Genomic DNA, 17,923 nt, shown 5'->3' with positions numbered 1-17,923 from the left:
ATGGAACAGACATGCACCCTGCCTTCATGTTTCTATGTTCAATGGAAATAGATAACAATAAACAAGGAAGCATATAGTGTAACATATCAGATACTGGCAGGTGTTGTAGAGAAAATAATGTGGGGCAAAGGAAGTAGAGAAGTCTGAGCATCAGAAAATAGAGGAGTGCTATTAAGTTTATAAGGATGTGCAGAAAAAGCCTCTCTGATAAGGTAATATTTGAGCAGAGACATAAAAGAAATGTGAATTTAAAAGTGATGCTCTGAAGAAGAGACTTAGGGGCAGAGAAAAAGAACAGCATGAGCAAAGGCCCAGAAACAGGAATAATCTTGTTTCCCTAACAACAAGAAGGCCTGTGCGCTGGAACTGAGTGAGAATGAATTGAGTCCTAAAATTGCTTGACTCATCTATAATTCATTCAAGAATGGCATTTGACTTTTAAAATATGAACCATTTTCCAGAAATTTTATTTTAGATTCTATTAATTTTTTTATACATGTGTTCAGTGCTTCACAGAGTAAAAAGCCTTTTCCCAGATATTATCTCATTTTCTCCTCAAAACATGCTGTCACTGAGTGATGGTTGTAATTTGATTTGATTATCCCAGTAACTAACACAAGACATGATGCATAGTAAGCACTCAGTAAATGCATATGGGATTAATTAGCTGATTTATTAGTTCTAGGGCAGAACTTTTAATTTTTCCGCTTTGCCATGTTCATTATTATTGAACATCAGTGATGGGATTATAATTCAGTGAAGCTTCAGAGGCTATAAAGATTTATCTAGCCATTTGCCTGCACCCTAATTTATACATATATATCTAATTTTTGTAGTAATTTACACTTTTTCTGCCTAACTCTTCCAATAAGTTCTTTAACATCTTTCTTTGCAATCAGTTTCTGCACATCCCTAATTTATCATATCTAATCTGCTATATTCCTGGAAACCAGATCACAGGCCTATTAGACTTATGAGTAAAATAAAGTGACTTTAAGTGAGAGCATGAAACCCTTTCTTAAAGAATAAATTTGCATTAGTTCATTTGTACTGCTACAACAAAACGCCACAGACTAGGTAATTTATACATAACAGAAATTTAGTTCTCGGGGCTGGAAAGTCTAAGATCAAGGCACCAGCAGTTTCAGTGTCTGGTAAGGGTTAAGTCTCTCTGCTTCCAAGATGGCAGTTTGTTGCTGTGTTCTCCATAGGGGACAACACTGTGTTTTCACATGGCAGAAGGGATAGAAAGAAGCAACCCCGCTTCCTCAAGCCCTTTTATACGGTCATTAATCCCAATCATGAGACCTCCACCCTCATGACTGAATCACCTCCTGAAGGCCTTACTTCTTAATTCTACCACACTGACAATTAAGTTTCAACATATGAATTGTGGGGAACACATTCAGACCATAGCAAAATTTAATAGCTTTACTACTTACTTCCTAATAGCTGTCTGATCTCATAGGCATTTTTCTTATTTCTGCACCTGTAATTTAATTCTAGTGGATTAAAGTTGTTAGCCACAGTATACAATTGTGCCTTTCCCCCAAATTGCATCCAAAAAAATATAAAGCAGTTCATCCCATCAAACATAGAATCTATGATATGATCTAAAGCCATATTAAGAGGTTATCCATCACACCAAAGCTGATCTCATTTATCTGAAGTATCCACAGCTTACAGGTTTATCTGAGCCCTTCTTTTTCCTCACTGAAGCAAAGGTTCCCATCCAATATTGATGATCTACCCACTTGGTGCAACATGATTGTAAATGTGCCTCCTGTAATGGGGTACCCTTAATATGTCCTTTCCATAGAAGTCATTATCTCTATTTAACCTTTAGTTAAACTATAAAAATTTTCAGTCAAATATTATTCTTTCCTCTTCTGACTAAGAATTTTTTTTGCATTACCAGTAACTCATTTACTCTTTCATTCTTCAGCAAGACCCTATTGGGAATCTATTACATGTCAAGCACTGCTCTGGTCGCTGCAGATTCAGCGTTGTAGAGACAAAGATTATATGTATTCTGTTAGAAAGCTAAATGAATAGCTCTAAGGGTAAGAGCTAAATGGATGGCTATAAATAAATATATACCAATAGTAATAGTAATAAGTTCTATTTTAAAAAAAATAAAGGAGAGAATCCAGGTGCATATTAATAGGCTGAGCATTTATTTAAAAGAGGTTAGTCACAAAAAATATACAAGCATGTGAGGTGATGGATACGTTAATTAGCTTAATTTCACCATCCCACAAGTACATTTGTTAAAACATCACCTTGTACACTATGAATATATGCAATTTTTGTTTGTCAATTATACCTTAACAGATCTGGCTAAAAATTAAAAAAAAAGAAAAAAGAAGAGTAGTCAAGGAAAGCCTCACCAAAGTGGTTATGAGTAAGTGGAGACCTGAAAGACTAAGGAAGTAAACCACACGAGTATTTGGGGAAAGCATATCCTTAAGAGGAGGCAGCAAGACTAAAACCTTGAGGTGTGAACAAACTTGGTATGTTCTAGGAGTAGCATAAAGGCAAGTATGTCTAGAGCATAGTGAGTAGGAAAAGGAAATGATAAAACTTAAGGCCTAAGATAAGGACCATGTAGGGATTTTTGAACATCAGTTGTCACTACTTCTCAATAATTCATTATGTGTTTGACTTGTTGCGACTTCTGGGTAGTTTTTTTAAAGTCGGCATAAAGAGCATAGGACATCTATTGCAAATAATTTTGTAGGGTAACTTGCATAATACCATTTTAATAAAATTCAGGCGAAAACATGGAGACAACAGTATTCACAGTTGCACATTCTGCTTTTTTTGTGGTGGTTGATGCAGGTAAAGTTCACTTATGTAAAATTAACTAGTTTAAAGTAAACAATTCAGTAGCTTTTAGTACATTCACAATATTGTACAACTACGACCTCTGTCTAGCTCATAACATTTTTATCACTCCAAAAGGAACCCATACTTATTAAGCAGTTGAACCCAATTTTTCCCTACACTAGTAAGTAGCAGTCTATCTATGGCTGTACATATTCTAGATATTTCTTGTAAATAGAAGCATACCATATGTGGCCATATATGTCTGGCTTCTTGCACTTAGCATAATGTTTTTGAAGTTCATTAACATGTATCAGTACATCATTTCTTTTTATAGTTGAATACTATTTCATTGTATGTACATTTCCCAATTTGTTTCTTCATTCATCTAGACACTTGGATTATTTCTGCCTTTTAGATGTTGTGAATAGTACAACTATGAACGTGTATGTAGAAGTATTTGTCTCAACACTGTTTTTTTATTCTTGTAGTACATTCCTAGAAGTAGAATTGCAAGGTCATATGGTAATTGTATGTTTAGCTATTTGAGTACTCACCAAAATGTTTTCCAAAGAAGGTGAACCGCATTATGGTCCCACCGTACTCTTATTCTTAAAGCCCCTCTATATGCAGATGCTCCTTGACATACAATAGGATTATGTTCTCATGTATTGAATGCATATCACTTTTATACCATAATAAAGCTGAAAAATCTTTACTTGAACCATCATAAGCCAGGGCTTGTCTGTTCTCTGCAACCATTTGCTTCCTCATACCTTATCTTGCCTAGATTGGAGCTGTTCATACTGAGTTATCACACTTTACCAAAACTGACAACCTGATTAGCTGGTTCTCCCAACCCAGTTTAAATGGACTTTAATTAGAAAAACTAACAAAATAAAATAAAAATATAAAGCTAAACTTTAGAAGCTAAAATTCTGTTGTATAATTTTTTTTTTTTTTTTTTTGAGACGGAGTCTTGCTCTGTCGCCAGGCTGGAGTGCAGTGGCACAATCACGGCTCACTGCAACCTCCGCTTCCCGGGTTCAAGCAATTCTTCCGCCTCAACCTCCCAAGTAGCTGGGACCACAGGCACGTGCCACTATGCCTGACTATTTTTTGTATTTTTAGTAGAGACGGGGTTTCACCATGTTGGCCAGGATGGTCTTGATATCTTGACCTCGTGATCCATCCGCCTCAGCCACCCAAAGTGCTGGGACCCCAACTACTCTAGTCATGATATATATAAAGGATAGATGGATAATCTTCTATTGATTCTGTTTCACTGGAGAACCCCAATACATACTCCATTATGGCTAGAGTGGATGGATGGATGGATGGATGGATGGATAGATGATTAGATAGATAGATAGATAGATAGGCAGGCAGGCATATTTATCCTCAGGAATTGGCTTTTGCAGTTATGAAGGCTGAGAAGTCTCTAGATATGCAGGCAGCAAGCTGGAGATCCAGGAGAGCCAAATGTGTAGTTCCTGACTAGGTTTAACAATCTGAGAACCAGGAGAACTGATAGTGTGTGTTCCAGTCTAAAAGCTGACAGGTTGAATACTCAATAGTCAATGTTTCTGTTTAAGTCTAAAGACAGGAAAAGGTTCCAGCTCAAGGCAGTCAGGCAGAAGGAATTCCCTCTTACTTGCAAAATAATCGATCTTTTTGTTCCATTTAGGACTTCATGTGATTGCACGAGGGCCACCTTCTTTAGAGAAGGCAATCTGCTTTAATCAGTCTACTAATTGAATGTTAGTCTCATCCAAAACATCCACACACCCACACCCATAATAATGTTTGACCAATTATCTGGGCACCGCATATCTCATTCAAGTTAACTCAAGAGTACTTTTAAGTTAACCCTTACAGAGTACTGTTGAGCCAGTAAATTTTTAGGACCTCAACTGTATTCAGATGGCTTCTATATATCCCATGTTGTCTAGAATATGTCGTATTGGAGAATCCACAGTATCTATTAATTATGAGGCTTATGAAATCATTGATTAGCTGAATTATTTCCTTAATATGTACCAGTAACTGTACTAAGAAGTGAGCATCAAAATTTTATACTCAAAAGGAAAAACCAGTCATAAATAAATAAATTAGAAACTACCTTGAACTATTTAAAATCAAGGAATAGAACAGTGATTCTTAAGAGGGTGGTATGATGTCCCCTATATCAAAATCACCCAGGGTACATTCCCTTGTTCAGGATGATTGTTTAGAATCTCTGGGTTAGGACCTGGAGGTCCACATTTTATTAAGTTTCCCAGATAATCTTTATGTACATAGAAGTTTGAGAACCACTGAAATAGGAAATGCTTTTAACAATTTTCAAAATAAATAGAAATAAAATGTTTTCTAATTACTTTTTCAATTTGAATTATGTTGAAATTCTTCACCAAGATTCAAAACAGTTTATGAAAATAAAATAGTAAATGAATGTTCTTTAATGACTATTTTCAAATCTTTATGAGTTTATTGCCTTATTAGATCAATTGAAATTCATTCATGTTCTCATTCAATAAATACTTTCCCTTCTGTTCTTGACATCATGCTGGATTTTGGGAATGCAGCAGTGAATAGGATGGACATTGTTCACGGAGTTTATAATCCAGCTTTAATCTCACATTTTGTTTTTAACACCTATTGCAAACCTTTCTTTGTAGGGGTGGGTGGGTTGCTGAACATTTAATTATTGTGACGTTTTATAAGTATATTTAGCATTTTCACGTCTTAAGCAGAACAGATTCACTACTTAAGGAGTTTCATACCTCTGCAACTAAAAGGAAATCTAATTTGTTTTACAACAGTAAGTGGATTGAGACACCTCAATCTCCTCATGTGAAATCCTACAGCTCTGCTTCTTTTTCTGCTTTGCTGCTAAAAGCAAGTATTTCAAATTAAAGTATTAAAATTATGTTTATGGTAATATATAAACATCCCTTTTCTGCACAATTGAATGAGTGAGATTTAACTAATAGTTTCCTAAAGATACTATATAGTAAAAAATAGTGGACTATTTTTAATACTTATTTTCTTTTAAAAAGTACGTTAGTGTTTTGACTAAGCATGTCAACCAGAAGCTAAATAGACTATACATAACAATTTCAAGTGAATACTTAGTGATGGTAGCACACTTACTTAATAGTTTTCTATTTTCCCTACTCACCTATCTTTATTTGCCAATTTCAGCTCAAGAAATCTTCTGGGAAAATCATCCTTTACCCCTACAGGTTAGAGGTTATATATAATGTATGCTCAAGGCCATTTAAGGTATGTAACAGAACTCAAGATTGCTATATAACTCTTCTCTGCTTGCACACAAACCTTTGTCCTTACTCTGTTAGTTACTACAATAGGAACAATAAAATACATAAGCATTCAGATGAAGAATGAAAAGTCACTAATGTCATTTAGAAAGAAATACCAAGCAATATAAAGCCCTGTGGAGTTACTATAATACAGCTGCTTGCATTATCTTCTCCTTTAGTGCTGATTAGACAACCCCAAAAGTGTTCAGGCTCAACTTAAAAATATAGGCATCTGCCTGATGTTTTCATGTGAGTAACAGAAAGTAATAAAACATGGAATTTTTTGACAGGACAATAAGAACATTTTAAGGTTGGCAGAAGAACAAAGGATTTCATTCACAGAGCTAAACTCAACTCTGTATTAGGAAAGGATTTGGGGGCCATAGTCCATTTTCTCATTTGATCATATAAAACCTGTGAGCTATATATTGCTATTCTTGTTTCCCAAAGGAAGAACTGTGATTTGGAAAGGTTCAGTCACTTGTCCAAGCTTAATATTACCACATAGTAATGAAGTAGCAGAGTCAGAGTCCTAAGTCACTCTAATTTCAATCTGCTGCTCTTTCGTCATGGTCACGCTGGTGAGGCCATATCAAGAACTGGGCATTCAGCAGATGGTGGCCTTGGCCTAAAACAATTTAACAAGAGCGAAGATAATCTCTAAAACTCCTCACAGTACTTATCAAATTCCTAGGTGAAAGCTCATAGAAAACACATTCCAGGCTTTGGTCTTTAAGACTGTTTTAAGCTGGCAGGATAAATACAGTTTCTACCTTTTTATACGTAGACTTCACATTTAGAATACGAGCAGCTGAGAGCTGAGTGATTGTTGTGCAATTAGGAGTGTTATTAAGTTAGGTAATACAGTGCTTTCTATAGATTTCTTGTCAAGGGAGTTTAAATACTGTTGCAAAAACTGACCAGGTATTATGCTTCCCACTAGCTTTCCCATCTTTCCCGTATTCTTTCTCATTTCCCTGCTGAATGTCAATTGTGTAGATAGGTCAAATAGTAAAGTTGATCCTGACCTTATTATTTATTATTTTCCTCTAAGGGTATCTTTCCTCTAATTGTGCATGAATCCCTGCTCTAATATTAACCTAATTAACTGTTTACAGCATATTTCAATGTTTTTCTTGTCTAAGAACAAGTCTTGTATAGTCTTTCCAGTCTTTCCAGTCCTATACCTGGTCAGAAAGAGACTAAGGTGCAGATCATTAGAACACTTCATAGTGCTCCAGTGTCCTGCAGTTCAACTCTGCAGATGGTACAATGAATAAGTGTTCTTTAATCTTGATGCCAGTGGGTATACATTACTAGTTTGGCTGGTGTAGTGGCTAATCTTATGTGTAAATGTAACTAAGCTAAGGGATGCCCATGTAGCTGCCACAACGTGATTTGGGGTGTGTCTGTGGGAGTGTTTCTGGAAGAAGTAAGCTTTTGTATTGGTGAGCTGAGTAAAGTAGATGGCCCTCCCCAATGTGGTGGGCATCATCCAGTTTGCTGAGGGCCTGAATAGAACAAAGAGGTGGTGGAAGGGCAAATTCACTATCTCAGCTTGATCTGAGGTGTCCATCTTTATCTGCCTCAGACATAAGTACCCCTGGCTTCAGGCTTTCAAACTGGCACTTACACCATCACTCACCACCACCACCAATTTTTCAGGCCTTCAGATGCAAATTGAATTATATCACCAGCTTTCTTAGTTCTCCAGCTTGCCTCCAAAACCACATGAGCCAAATCCTATAATAAATGTCCTCCTGTATCTATATCCGTATCTATTTCCAGTCGGTTTTATCTCTGGAAAATCCTAAATAATATAGCTAACTATTCACTGACCAACCTAGTCTTCCCATTGCCGTCATACCTTTAGGCTTTGAAAACACAAAGTGACAGTTACATAGTGAAAGTGGAAAAAAAGAGCATCCTTGTGTTCCTTTCTGGAAGATTATGTCACCACAGTTCTGTATATCAGTGATAAAAGGGTTCATGTTGGTATTTTGTTGTTTCCATGGACAACAGAAGCAGTTTAAAATCCTTGTTTAAATCACTTCTTTAGCTCTTAAATAGCTTCGTGACCAAGGGAAAGCCACTTAAACTATGTAAATGATGTCTACCACTTCTGAAATGGGAACAGTAATCTCTACTACACTAAGTATATCTGACACCTGGAGGAGGTATATGTGCATGTACGTGTGTGTGCAGACAGACATGTAGGCATAGGAGCTTATCATTAGCTGCCCAGTTGATTTCATTTACTCTAGCAAATATAGACATTTATATATCTAAATAGTATATGATTGATTTTAAAATATTAAAGTACTGTGCTTAAAAATATTTTTGTCTGTTAACATAGGTCAAAATATAATCTAAGAAGCGCAAATAAGAAACAAAAAACTATCAAGACATTCCAAGAATGCCACACGTCATGAACACTAACATAAATCTTCATGTAAAACTTCTTTGCAATTACTTTTATTTTTCGCCTCTTCGTCTATTTGATGATTTCTTCTGCTAACAAAAGTTAGAGAAAAGGCGAAGGCTATCATTTTGCTCAGTTCTCAGAACTCAGTTTCTTTAAATTAGATCTTTTTTTGTCTTCGACTAGATATTTTAATGCCTGCAAACTTTCTTAGCTTTGCAGAATGAAGACTTGAAAAAGAAACAAAGTTAACGGGCTAGCACACATATTAAAATTTGGAAGATAATTTTGAAATTTTTATGTTAAATTGTATTTGAAATGCAATTATTGTATAATTAAATTGCATATTTTATTCTCTTGTAACACTCTGATAAGCATTTTCAAATGTTTTGTTTGCTAAAGGATACACAGAATTATTTTCTGCTGTAGAAATGATTGCTTCATTGCTGTAGTCATGAGTGGCTTAATGATGTAGATGTGCTCTAAAAAATGTGTTGTTAGCCAATTTTGCTGTTGTGCAAACGTCACAGAGTATACTTACACAAACCTAGATAGTATAGCCTGCTACACACCTAGGACCACCATGATATATGTGCTACACTGTTGTCCAAAACACGGTTATAAGGTTTATAACTATATAAATATGTATTGATACACAGAGCAGTATTTATATTAGTCAAAAAAGTAAACAACTTAAATATACAACATTAAGATAAAATGGGTAAATAAATTATAGTATACTCATTTGATACAATATTCTGCATACTTTAGAAAATTTGGTTTTGAAAGATTGTGATGGGAGAAAGATCATGATATACTGTTAAATGAAAAATTCAAAACTCTTTATTTTTAATCCTGATTGGTATAGCTCCAATTTTTATTTTATGATACCAATTTACCTATATATCTGTAAATACAGATATATAGATTTGTTTACTTATTGAGAAAAATGGAAAGAAAACACATTGTAATACTTTTTTAGTGATTTTAATTATTTTTAATTAGAAAAAATATGTTATTTTAAAAATAACCATTGATACATGGAATTTTAAATTACCCTCCTATATATAATACAGTATTTTGGAATAATTAAAAACAAAAGTCCCATTTTTTTCAATAATCAAACCACTTTTGAAGATAGAAATCTATGTTCTTAGGGTTCCTGGATTGGTATTTGAGGTGATCACTAAATTGTAGCTCTTCAGACAGTCATGATTTCTTACCTTCTCCATGTCCACAGTACTCTGTCAGACAGGTTGTGCTTGCCCAGAATACATGTGGTTTTCTGACTGTGGTGGTGGAGCACTGACTTATTATATTAGATTTTTAGATATGATCACCCCATTTTAGGCATGTTGCATATACAGAATAATGTATAATTTTACATCATTTTTATATTTTGTTCATAGTAATGAGTAGACTATTTCAGTTTAAAATAGAATAATGCTGAATCAAATCATTCTAGTAATGAAGGGTTTAGTGAAATAGATATGATCTAAGAATATTGCTGGGTGTTTAAGCTTTTTGCAAGGGCTAGGCCAGTAATAAATATATTTTGAAAAGGTGGAAATAATAGATGAATATATAACATTGTTCTCACAAATGCCCACAAAATCTGGTTTATAAAAACAACATAAAAGATGACAAATATCACTGCTTAAGTATATAAAATATCACCTAGAAATAAATTTCCCCTCTTTACCATATATAGGCATAATTAGTATCTGCCATCTGTTTCAGTGTATCTTTTATGTGTTGTAGTGTTTGTTTCTAGAATATTAAGTAAATATGTAAAATGGCAACTCAAATCTGCAAATTCTGGGCTAATTTAGTAATTTAAATCATTGTATTCTAGTTGACTGAGAGGTTAGTTCACAGGAACTTTATTTAGCTTCTGGGCCTAGAACAGGACAGGTTTCTTATATATAGTTTTTCTCATCAAGTTTTGCAAATGTACATTAAAAATACAATCAAAGATCATAAAGCAAAGTTCAAATTCAAATTTAATTTGAACAAAAAGAAAGGCAAAAAGAAATAATATTCATCTTACCAACTGTAAGACTTAAAACATTGAACACACAAAAAAGTAATCTTCAAATAGATTTGGCATCTATATTTTAACCACTGAAAGAAGAAAAATAAGAGACTGAAATGAAGTAAGTTAAAATGGAAAAAGAACAAAGATATGATCTAAGGGGAAGGAAAGATAGGAAGAGCAGGCTAGAATGTTCAACTGGGGAACAAAATAATTGAGAAAGAAGAAGGGGAGAAGAAAGAAAGGGAAGATAAAATTGTCAGCAGGATACATATACATACACACACAAAATGTGTGTGTATTATAACTGTCAGTAGTATACATATACACACACTTATATATGTATACTAAATACTTTACACCTAGGCACATCCTTCCCCACACCAGGGTCCAGCATCTGACCTAGAAGTCCCATTTGTAACTTCATCATGCCCAGCTGGCTGGATCCCCCCTCTCCCACCTAACCCATGCCCCACCTTGTAAGGACCTAACTTGTCCCTGATGACATTGATGTCAGTTAATTCTTTTGCTCCCATAGTTAGGTGTAGAGATCCACCAATAGGCCTGTCTTCTATTTTTGAGTGTCATTAGAATGCACACATTACATGGTTCAGTTGTGCACACCAAAAATCTTGGTCATGTTAAGAGATTAGTGATACAAAAAGAATTAGATAGCTAAATTTCAAAACCTTACATTGGCTAGATAAGTTTAAATTTGAATCCAGAAATTCTCTTCCTCTGCTTTTACAATCAAGAAGAATATCTTGCATTCAGATAAAGCATATAATCATGCAGTAGTCAATGAATAAAAAACTGTATATCTGCTTATGCTCCAAAAAAGTTGGGACCATGAACATGATGAGGCAGACTTTCCAGATGTCAGAATCATGATTAAGAAAATAAGATTTAGTTGTGGGCCCAACTGTACTAAGGAAAGGCAGAAGATAAGGTGTGGTAGCGTAAAAGGAGCGCCTAATTTGGATCTATATCCTTAAGCTAGGATCTACCACTAATTTTATCTATGAAAGATCATTTATAAATCTAACAGCACTACTTTCTGCCTAGTTGAAGTGAGCACTCAACTATTTTATGTGTGTATATGTGTAAAATGTATGTGTGTGTGAATGAGAGACGGAGACAGAGAGGGAGACAGAGGAAGAATATAAGAATCAGAATTTAAGTAAGACTGAGAAAGAAAAAAGAAGAAAGAAAAGTACATTAAATACTCAGCATGGTAAATATTTTATAAGATATAACAATTAAAACTCTAATTCAAAATAGCTTCACTTATTAGAAGTAGGATATTTTGTCTGTTTTTTTAATGAAAGGGCAAATTAGAGATCTACTTTATCATGATATCTCCTTTTGAATAACAATCATTATCTTTTGGGAATCTCAGATTTGGATTTTAAATACCAAAGATTTGCTGAGAAATAGTCTGTTTCTTTCAACATATGTTATTGCATAGCTTCATTTAAAATGAGTGCCCTTCTTTTGACAATTGGTGATCCATGTGCCTGAAGGGTAAACTGGATATATTTTATATATTTAGATATTTAGATACTAGTTCCTTTGATACATGCAGAATAAACTTCTCTTTTCATTTAACTTTCTTTTTCCAACTGACACTTTTTGCTGATTTATTGCAAGCTAAAGGATAAAAAAAGTATGTGTTTCATGTAATTTTGAAAGTATCTCTCTGCTTTTAAAGTGATAACGAAACTATTTTCCCTCATTTAATTCTCACATATATAATGAACTGGTTTTATCCTCTGAATGCAAAAAGGAAATATCTTTTGAAAACTTTTTAATGCCATTCTTTACCTGATATATTTTTTAAATTATGTATTTCAGGCCCTGCTTGATACTCAGAATCTTCTGCGTGCACAAATCACAAATTTTACATTCAACCTGGGATTTTCAGGGAAATTTTATCATACAGGTAAGAAAAAAGGATTAACTGTTCTCATTAAGATCTCTCTGACACTCTACTTAAAACTGCACACTCTGCTCACACCTTCCTACATTCCCTATGTCCCTCCTCAACTTTTTATAATTCAATTCCATTTAACATGCTATTTTTTTAATTTTTGTAAAATGTTAATGGTTTAAAAGTTTATGGCACTATCTGATGGCTTTTCATTTTTATTGAATTATAATTTACATATATAAAAGTACATAAATAGTAAATGTGATGTTCAGTGAATTTTCAAAGTGTACACAGCTGTGTAAACAGCAGGCAGATCAAGAAAGAGAACACTTCCAAAATCTCCACTTCTTGAGCCCATCACAGTAACTAGCTTCTCTCAAAGAACAGTAGTATCTTGACTTCTAATATCATGAATTAATTTTGCTTGACTTTGAGAGATATGTAAAAGGAATCATAAAGATTCATCTGTATCCAGCTCATTTTGTACAACATTATTTTTGGTTCATAGATGTTATTGTCTATAGGTTACAATTCTTTCCTTTTCCTTGCTGTACGGTATTCCATTGTTTGAACATAGAAAATTTACTTATCTAGTCCATTCAACTGTAGATGGTTGGGTGTTTCCAGACTTTGGGTTTTACTGAATAGTCCTGTTATGAACATTTTTATACCTGTCATTCAGGTGACTTGAATATTCTTTTCTGTTAATCATCAACTATTAATGGAATTGCTAGTTATGTGGCACACTTATAATTAGCTTTAGTATTTTTCAGAATGGTTGTACCCGTTTATGTTCCCAATAGTATGAGTGTTCCTGTTGCTCTTTATGCTTGTTAATATTTTATATTGTTTGTCTCTTTAATTTTAGCTTTTCTGGTGAACATGTAGAAATATCATATTAGGGTTTTAATGTACATTTCTGTGAGGAGCAGTAAATGATAATTGTTCATATGTTGACTGGCTATTTGGATATCCTCTCTTGAGAAGTATCTGGATTTTCTGCTTTTACTTAATCATTTGTAGAAATTCTTTCCTTGAACTTCTTTTACAGTTCCACATGCTGCAAGTACTTTCTCCTGCTGTTTGGCTGTCTTTTCATTTTCCTTACGGTGTTTTTAATGAACAAAAATACTTAGTGTTGTTCAATTTATCATTTTTTAAATGATCAGCCTTTTCTATCTTATTTAAGAAATCTTTGCCTACCACAGATCATGACATTTTTTCTTTTTGAGACAGGGTCTTGCTCTGTTGCCCAGGGTAGAGTGCAGTGGTGCAAACACAACTCACTGCAGCCTCAACCTCTTGGGTTCAAACAATCCTCCCACTTCAGCGTTCTGTGTAGCTGGAACTACAGGCCCATGCCACCATGCCTGGACGATGTTTTTGTAGAGAAGGGGTCTCACTGTGTTGCCCAAGCTGCTCAATTTATAAATTTGTGATACATCTGGAATTGATTTTGGTATATATATCAGATAGGGGTCAGTATAGTTTCTTTTTTTCATAAAAATATCTAATTGGTTAGTCAGACATGGTGACATGTGCCTGGTAGTCCCAGCTACTTGGGAGACTGAGATGGGAGGATCATTTGAGCTCTGGAGGTCTAGGCTGCAATTAACTATGATCATGCCACTGCACTTTAGTCTGAGCACAGAGCAAAACTCTGTCTCTTTAAAAAAATCTAATTAGCACTCTGTATTAAAAACACCATCCTTCCCAACTGCTTCATAGTGTCTTATTATCATAAATTTTATGGCCATATAACTGTGGACTCTGATTCCGGATTCCTCTATTAAATGTGAAAAGAGATCACTCTAAATATTGAGAATAATTAAAAAGTTTTTTCACAAACATAATTAAAATGAGTAAAGATATTTTGACTTGCCTCAGGTTAGTCTAACACAATTTCATGATTGAAAGAATTAATCTGTATTTTTAGAAGTTAAAAAAAAACAGATTACATTTATTGGTATACTCATAAAATGGAATACTCTGCAGTCATTAAAAAGAGATAATTTTAAACGTAAACCATACAGAGAGACCTCTCAAGAAACTGAAAAATCAGTGTATAGTACAGTGATTAGAATAGTTATATAAAAATAAAATAGAAGGTAAAAGCTATACAAAATCAAGGTATAGTACAGTGATTAGAATATATTCCCATTTGTATAAAAATAAAGAAGGAGGTGAAAGCTATACAACTCCATGTATAGAACTCTTAATTTATGGCTTAGAAAACTCAATTACTGAGTAGCTAAGTAACTTGACCACAGTCACAAAGCTATTCATACAGGTATGGGATATCTATGAAACAATTCATAATAAACTGATAGGAGTGAATATCCATGAATGTATTAGTCAGTTCTCATGCTGCTAATAAACACATATCTGAGACTGGGTAATTTATAAAGAAAAGAGGTTTAAAGAACTCACAGTTCTACATGGCTGGGAAGGCCTCACAATCATGGCAGAAGATGAAGGAAGAGCAAAGGGGTGTGTTTCATGGTGGCAGGCAAGAGGGTTTGTGCTAACTCCCATTTATAAAATCATTAAATCTCGTGAGACTTCTTATTCACTATCATGAGAACAGTATGGGGGAAATTGCCCCCATGATTCAGTTATCTCCACGTGACCCACTCTTGACACATTGGGATTATTACAATTCAAGGTGAGATTTGAGTGGGGACACAGAGCCAAACAATATTAGTGAAGAAGAGAATTTGAGAATCAAACATGAGAGATGAAAGTTACTTTTTACTAAATTTTTTCTGGGCCTTTGCATTTTATGTGTGTCAGATCTAAATGAATAAACATGTAAGTAATTTTTTAAAGTGATATAATATTTGAGCAAGTTTATCAATTTTCTACAATTGCAAATGCTTTTCAAAATTTAAAATTGATAATATAAGCAAGAGTTATTTTGTATGTATTTGATGAGTACCCTTAAGGGTTTAATAAACATATCACACTGAGAATTTTATCTATATACTACTAACATCAACATGATTTCCATATGCACATAAACAACATAAGTAGTAATTCCATTTTTAGGTAGAAGTAATATTGTATTTCTAAAGTAAATTTCCATTTGTTTCCATGGAAGTTATAGAGCCATGAGACTTGACTATAGTGTTTTTCTATTGTACAACTGTGTAATGAATACAATATGTATAATCATACAACTGCATGTAACCTTCACCTATCAATTTGAAAATTCTGTGGGTTTTAAGAATACCTTTAACATAAGAAGCTCTGAAGCTTTTATTCCCCTGAATTTCTTAGATCAACATGTAAAATATACTTTTTCTGTGATTGTTTTAAATATTAACACCCGGGAACCTCATGATCATGTTTGACTTTGTTGTATGATTCAGTGAATTGGTTCTTAATGAAACCTCAAAGATGAAAACATAATTAGAGATCTATTTTAAATATTTTGCTTATAGGAAACTTCTGCTATCTTGGCAATAGATATATGAAGTGAGAACTTTATGTGCAGAAGCTCAGTTCATCTTTCTAGCTAAGTTAGACTTGTAACTTTCACAATGGAGAGCCCCAAGAGCTTAAGGAAACAGAAGGCTACCCATAACCTCTTTCTAAATTTCCGGGTTAGGATATCCTAACTTTAGGATGATTATCTTAGATTCTTTGACATCCATTGAATAGAATAAAATTATCATAGGGATAAAAAAATCACCAAGGCAAGATTAAGGTGAAATATGTGATGTGTTTAGCAGGAGAGGGAGATAATAGGAAGAGACATCATAGCAAAACCAGGACAGCCCAGATTTGCTTAATAAATATAAGAAAATGCTCCCAGCAACTCCATTATTTTTTTGCCTATTGCTGAATACTGGGGAATGATTTTAGCCAATTCATGTCATTCCTTCTCATTTCTGCAAGGCTTGTCCTCTTTCTTAACTTGGGCATTTCCAATAGCTCATAATAAGAGTATCCTCTCCCCAAGGCAGAGAAAGTACAACACAGGTGGAAACGGAGGCCAAGGTTTGAAGGGGACTTGTTATCCGTGTGTAATATGAGAGCTTCCACAAAACTGTAGCCAGGGCTAAGACCAGTTAAATCATTTTTTAGAGGGAATAGATACAAAATTTAATACTTGATCTTTCAAAAATGAGAAGGGATAAAATATAATTGAATTACATTGTCTTCCTTCATAAATGAAGAAATTACTATTCCTTTTTCTATAAAAAATTCTATCCATTTTACTCAATCTTGAAGGGAAAAAGAAAAGTAGCATTGTCATAATTGTAATACTTTATGTCAGAGAAAGCTTTATCTTGTTTATTTTAATTTTTGAAGGGTATGTGCATTTATCTGAGAAATAAAGGGATGAAAAAATTAAAAACCATAGTTCTCTTTTGGTGCTTTGTTAAGCATTTCTCATGTTCCTTTTTACTGAATTCTAGAAGTTATAGAATGTGTTAACTTATTTTCTAGATAAGAACATAGAAACTTAGAGGGGCCCAAGGTCACATAGCTAATGAAGTGTCAAAAAAAATTAATCTTAACCCATCCTTGATTAAGGAAGCTGAATGGCAAAAGATTCTCCTTATTTATAGGTTTGTTAGTTTTTTGTATTTCCCCAAATCACTGAGATCCAATGGTACCTGTATATTCTAATTATACTGTAGAATAAATTAACAGTGGGAAGAGCAATGTTATACTGAATGAGTAAATGCTGGTCTCGTTTCTAGACTCCACGTTTGGCCAGTGAATGATAGCTAAGGGCCCTGAATTTGGAGTTGCTCAATCTGAGTTAGGAGTCAGCATTTGAATTCAAGTTCTGTCTCAAACCTCTCAGTGACATGGAACCAGTTACTTCACCTCTCTAAATATCAATTTCCTTATCTGTAAAATGAGGTTTGCAGTGGCCCTTACCTCAGGAGGTTTGGAGAATTAAATGAAATGATGTTTGTAAAGTACTCAACACAGTGCTTGACACAATGCTGTCTCAATGATGATTTTAAATATAATATCAGAATAGGAAACACTACAGATAAAATAGTATAGAGCCAAGTTATTTATATAAATATAATAAAATAAATTATATTTTTCAATAACTTTATGTGGTTTCAACATAGTTTTGTGACAAGAAATAGCACTTAACACTGTGGAAAGTAGTTTCGAAATTTCTCAAAGAACTTAGAACTAACATTCAACCCAGCAATCCCATTACTGGATATATTATATATCCAAAGAAAGCAAATAATTCCACCAAAAATACACATGTACTCACATATTCACTACAGCACTAGTCTCTGTAGCAAAGATGTGGAATAAACCTAGGTATCCATCAGTGGTGCATTGGACAAAGAAAATCTGATACCTATTCCCCATGGAATACTACACAGCCATAAAAAAGGAATGAA

General features: G+C 34.0%; 1 protein-coding gene and 1 long non-coding RNA gene across 5 annotated transcripts in view; one reads left to right on the top strand and one right to left on the bottom strand.

Annotated features, from left to right (window-relative positions):
- The window catches only part of NDST3 (N-deacetylase and N-sulfotransferase 3), a 200,517-nt gene that overhangs the window by 52,161 nt on the left and 130,433 nt on the right, over window positions 1–17,923 (top strand). For all 4 annotated transcript variants that reach the window (XM_032292466.1, XM_032292465.1, XM_032292464.1 and 1 more), the window contains one exon: window positions 12,461–12,548. In XM_032292466.1, the coding sequence (XP_032148357.1) occupies window positions 12,461–12,548 (88 nt within the window). The remainder of the gene's footprint in view (window positions 1–12,460; window positions 12,549–17,923) is intronic.
- Window positions 1–17,923, bottom strand: part of LOC116560903 — a 328,510-nt gene that overhangs the window by 244,277 nt on the left and 66,310 nt on the right. The gene's annotated exons all lie outside the window — the stretch shown is intronic.

Source organism: Sapajus apella, unplaced genomic scaffold, assembly GCF_009761245.1.
Source record: "Sapajus apella isolate SASKATOON/1434 unplaced genomic scaffold, GSC_monkey_1.0 scaffold27, whole genome shotgun sequence".
In the NCBI taxonomy this organism is placed as follows: domain Eukaryota; kingdom Metazoa; phylum Chordata; class Mammalia; order Primates; family Cebidae; genus Sapajus; species Sapajus apella.
Note: the sequence above shows the minus strand (reverse complement) of the source record. Positions and strands in the feature narration are given on the sequence as shown.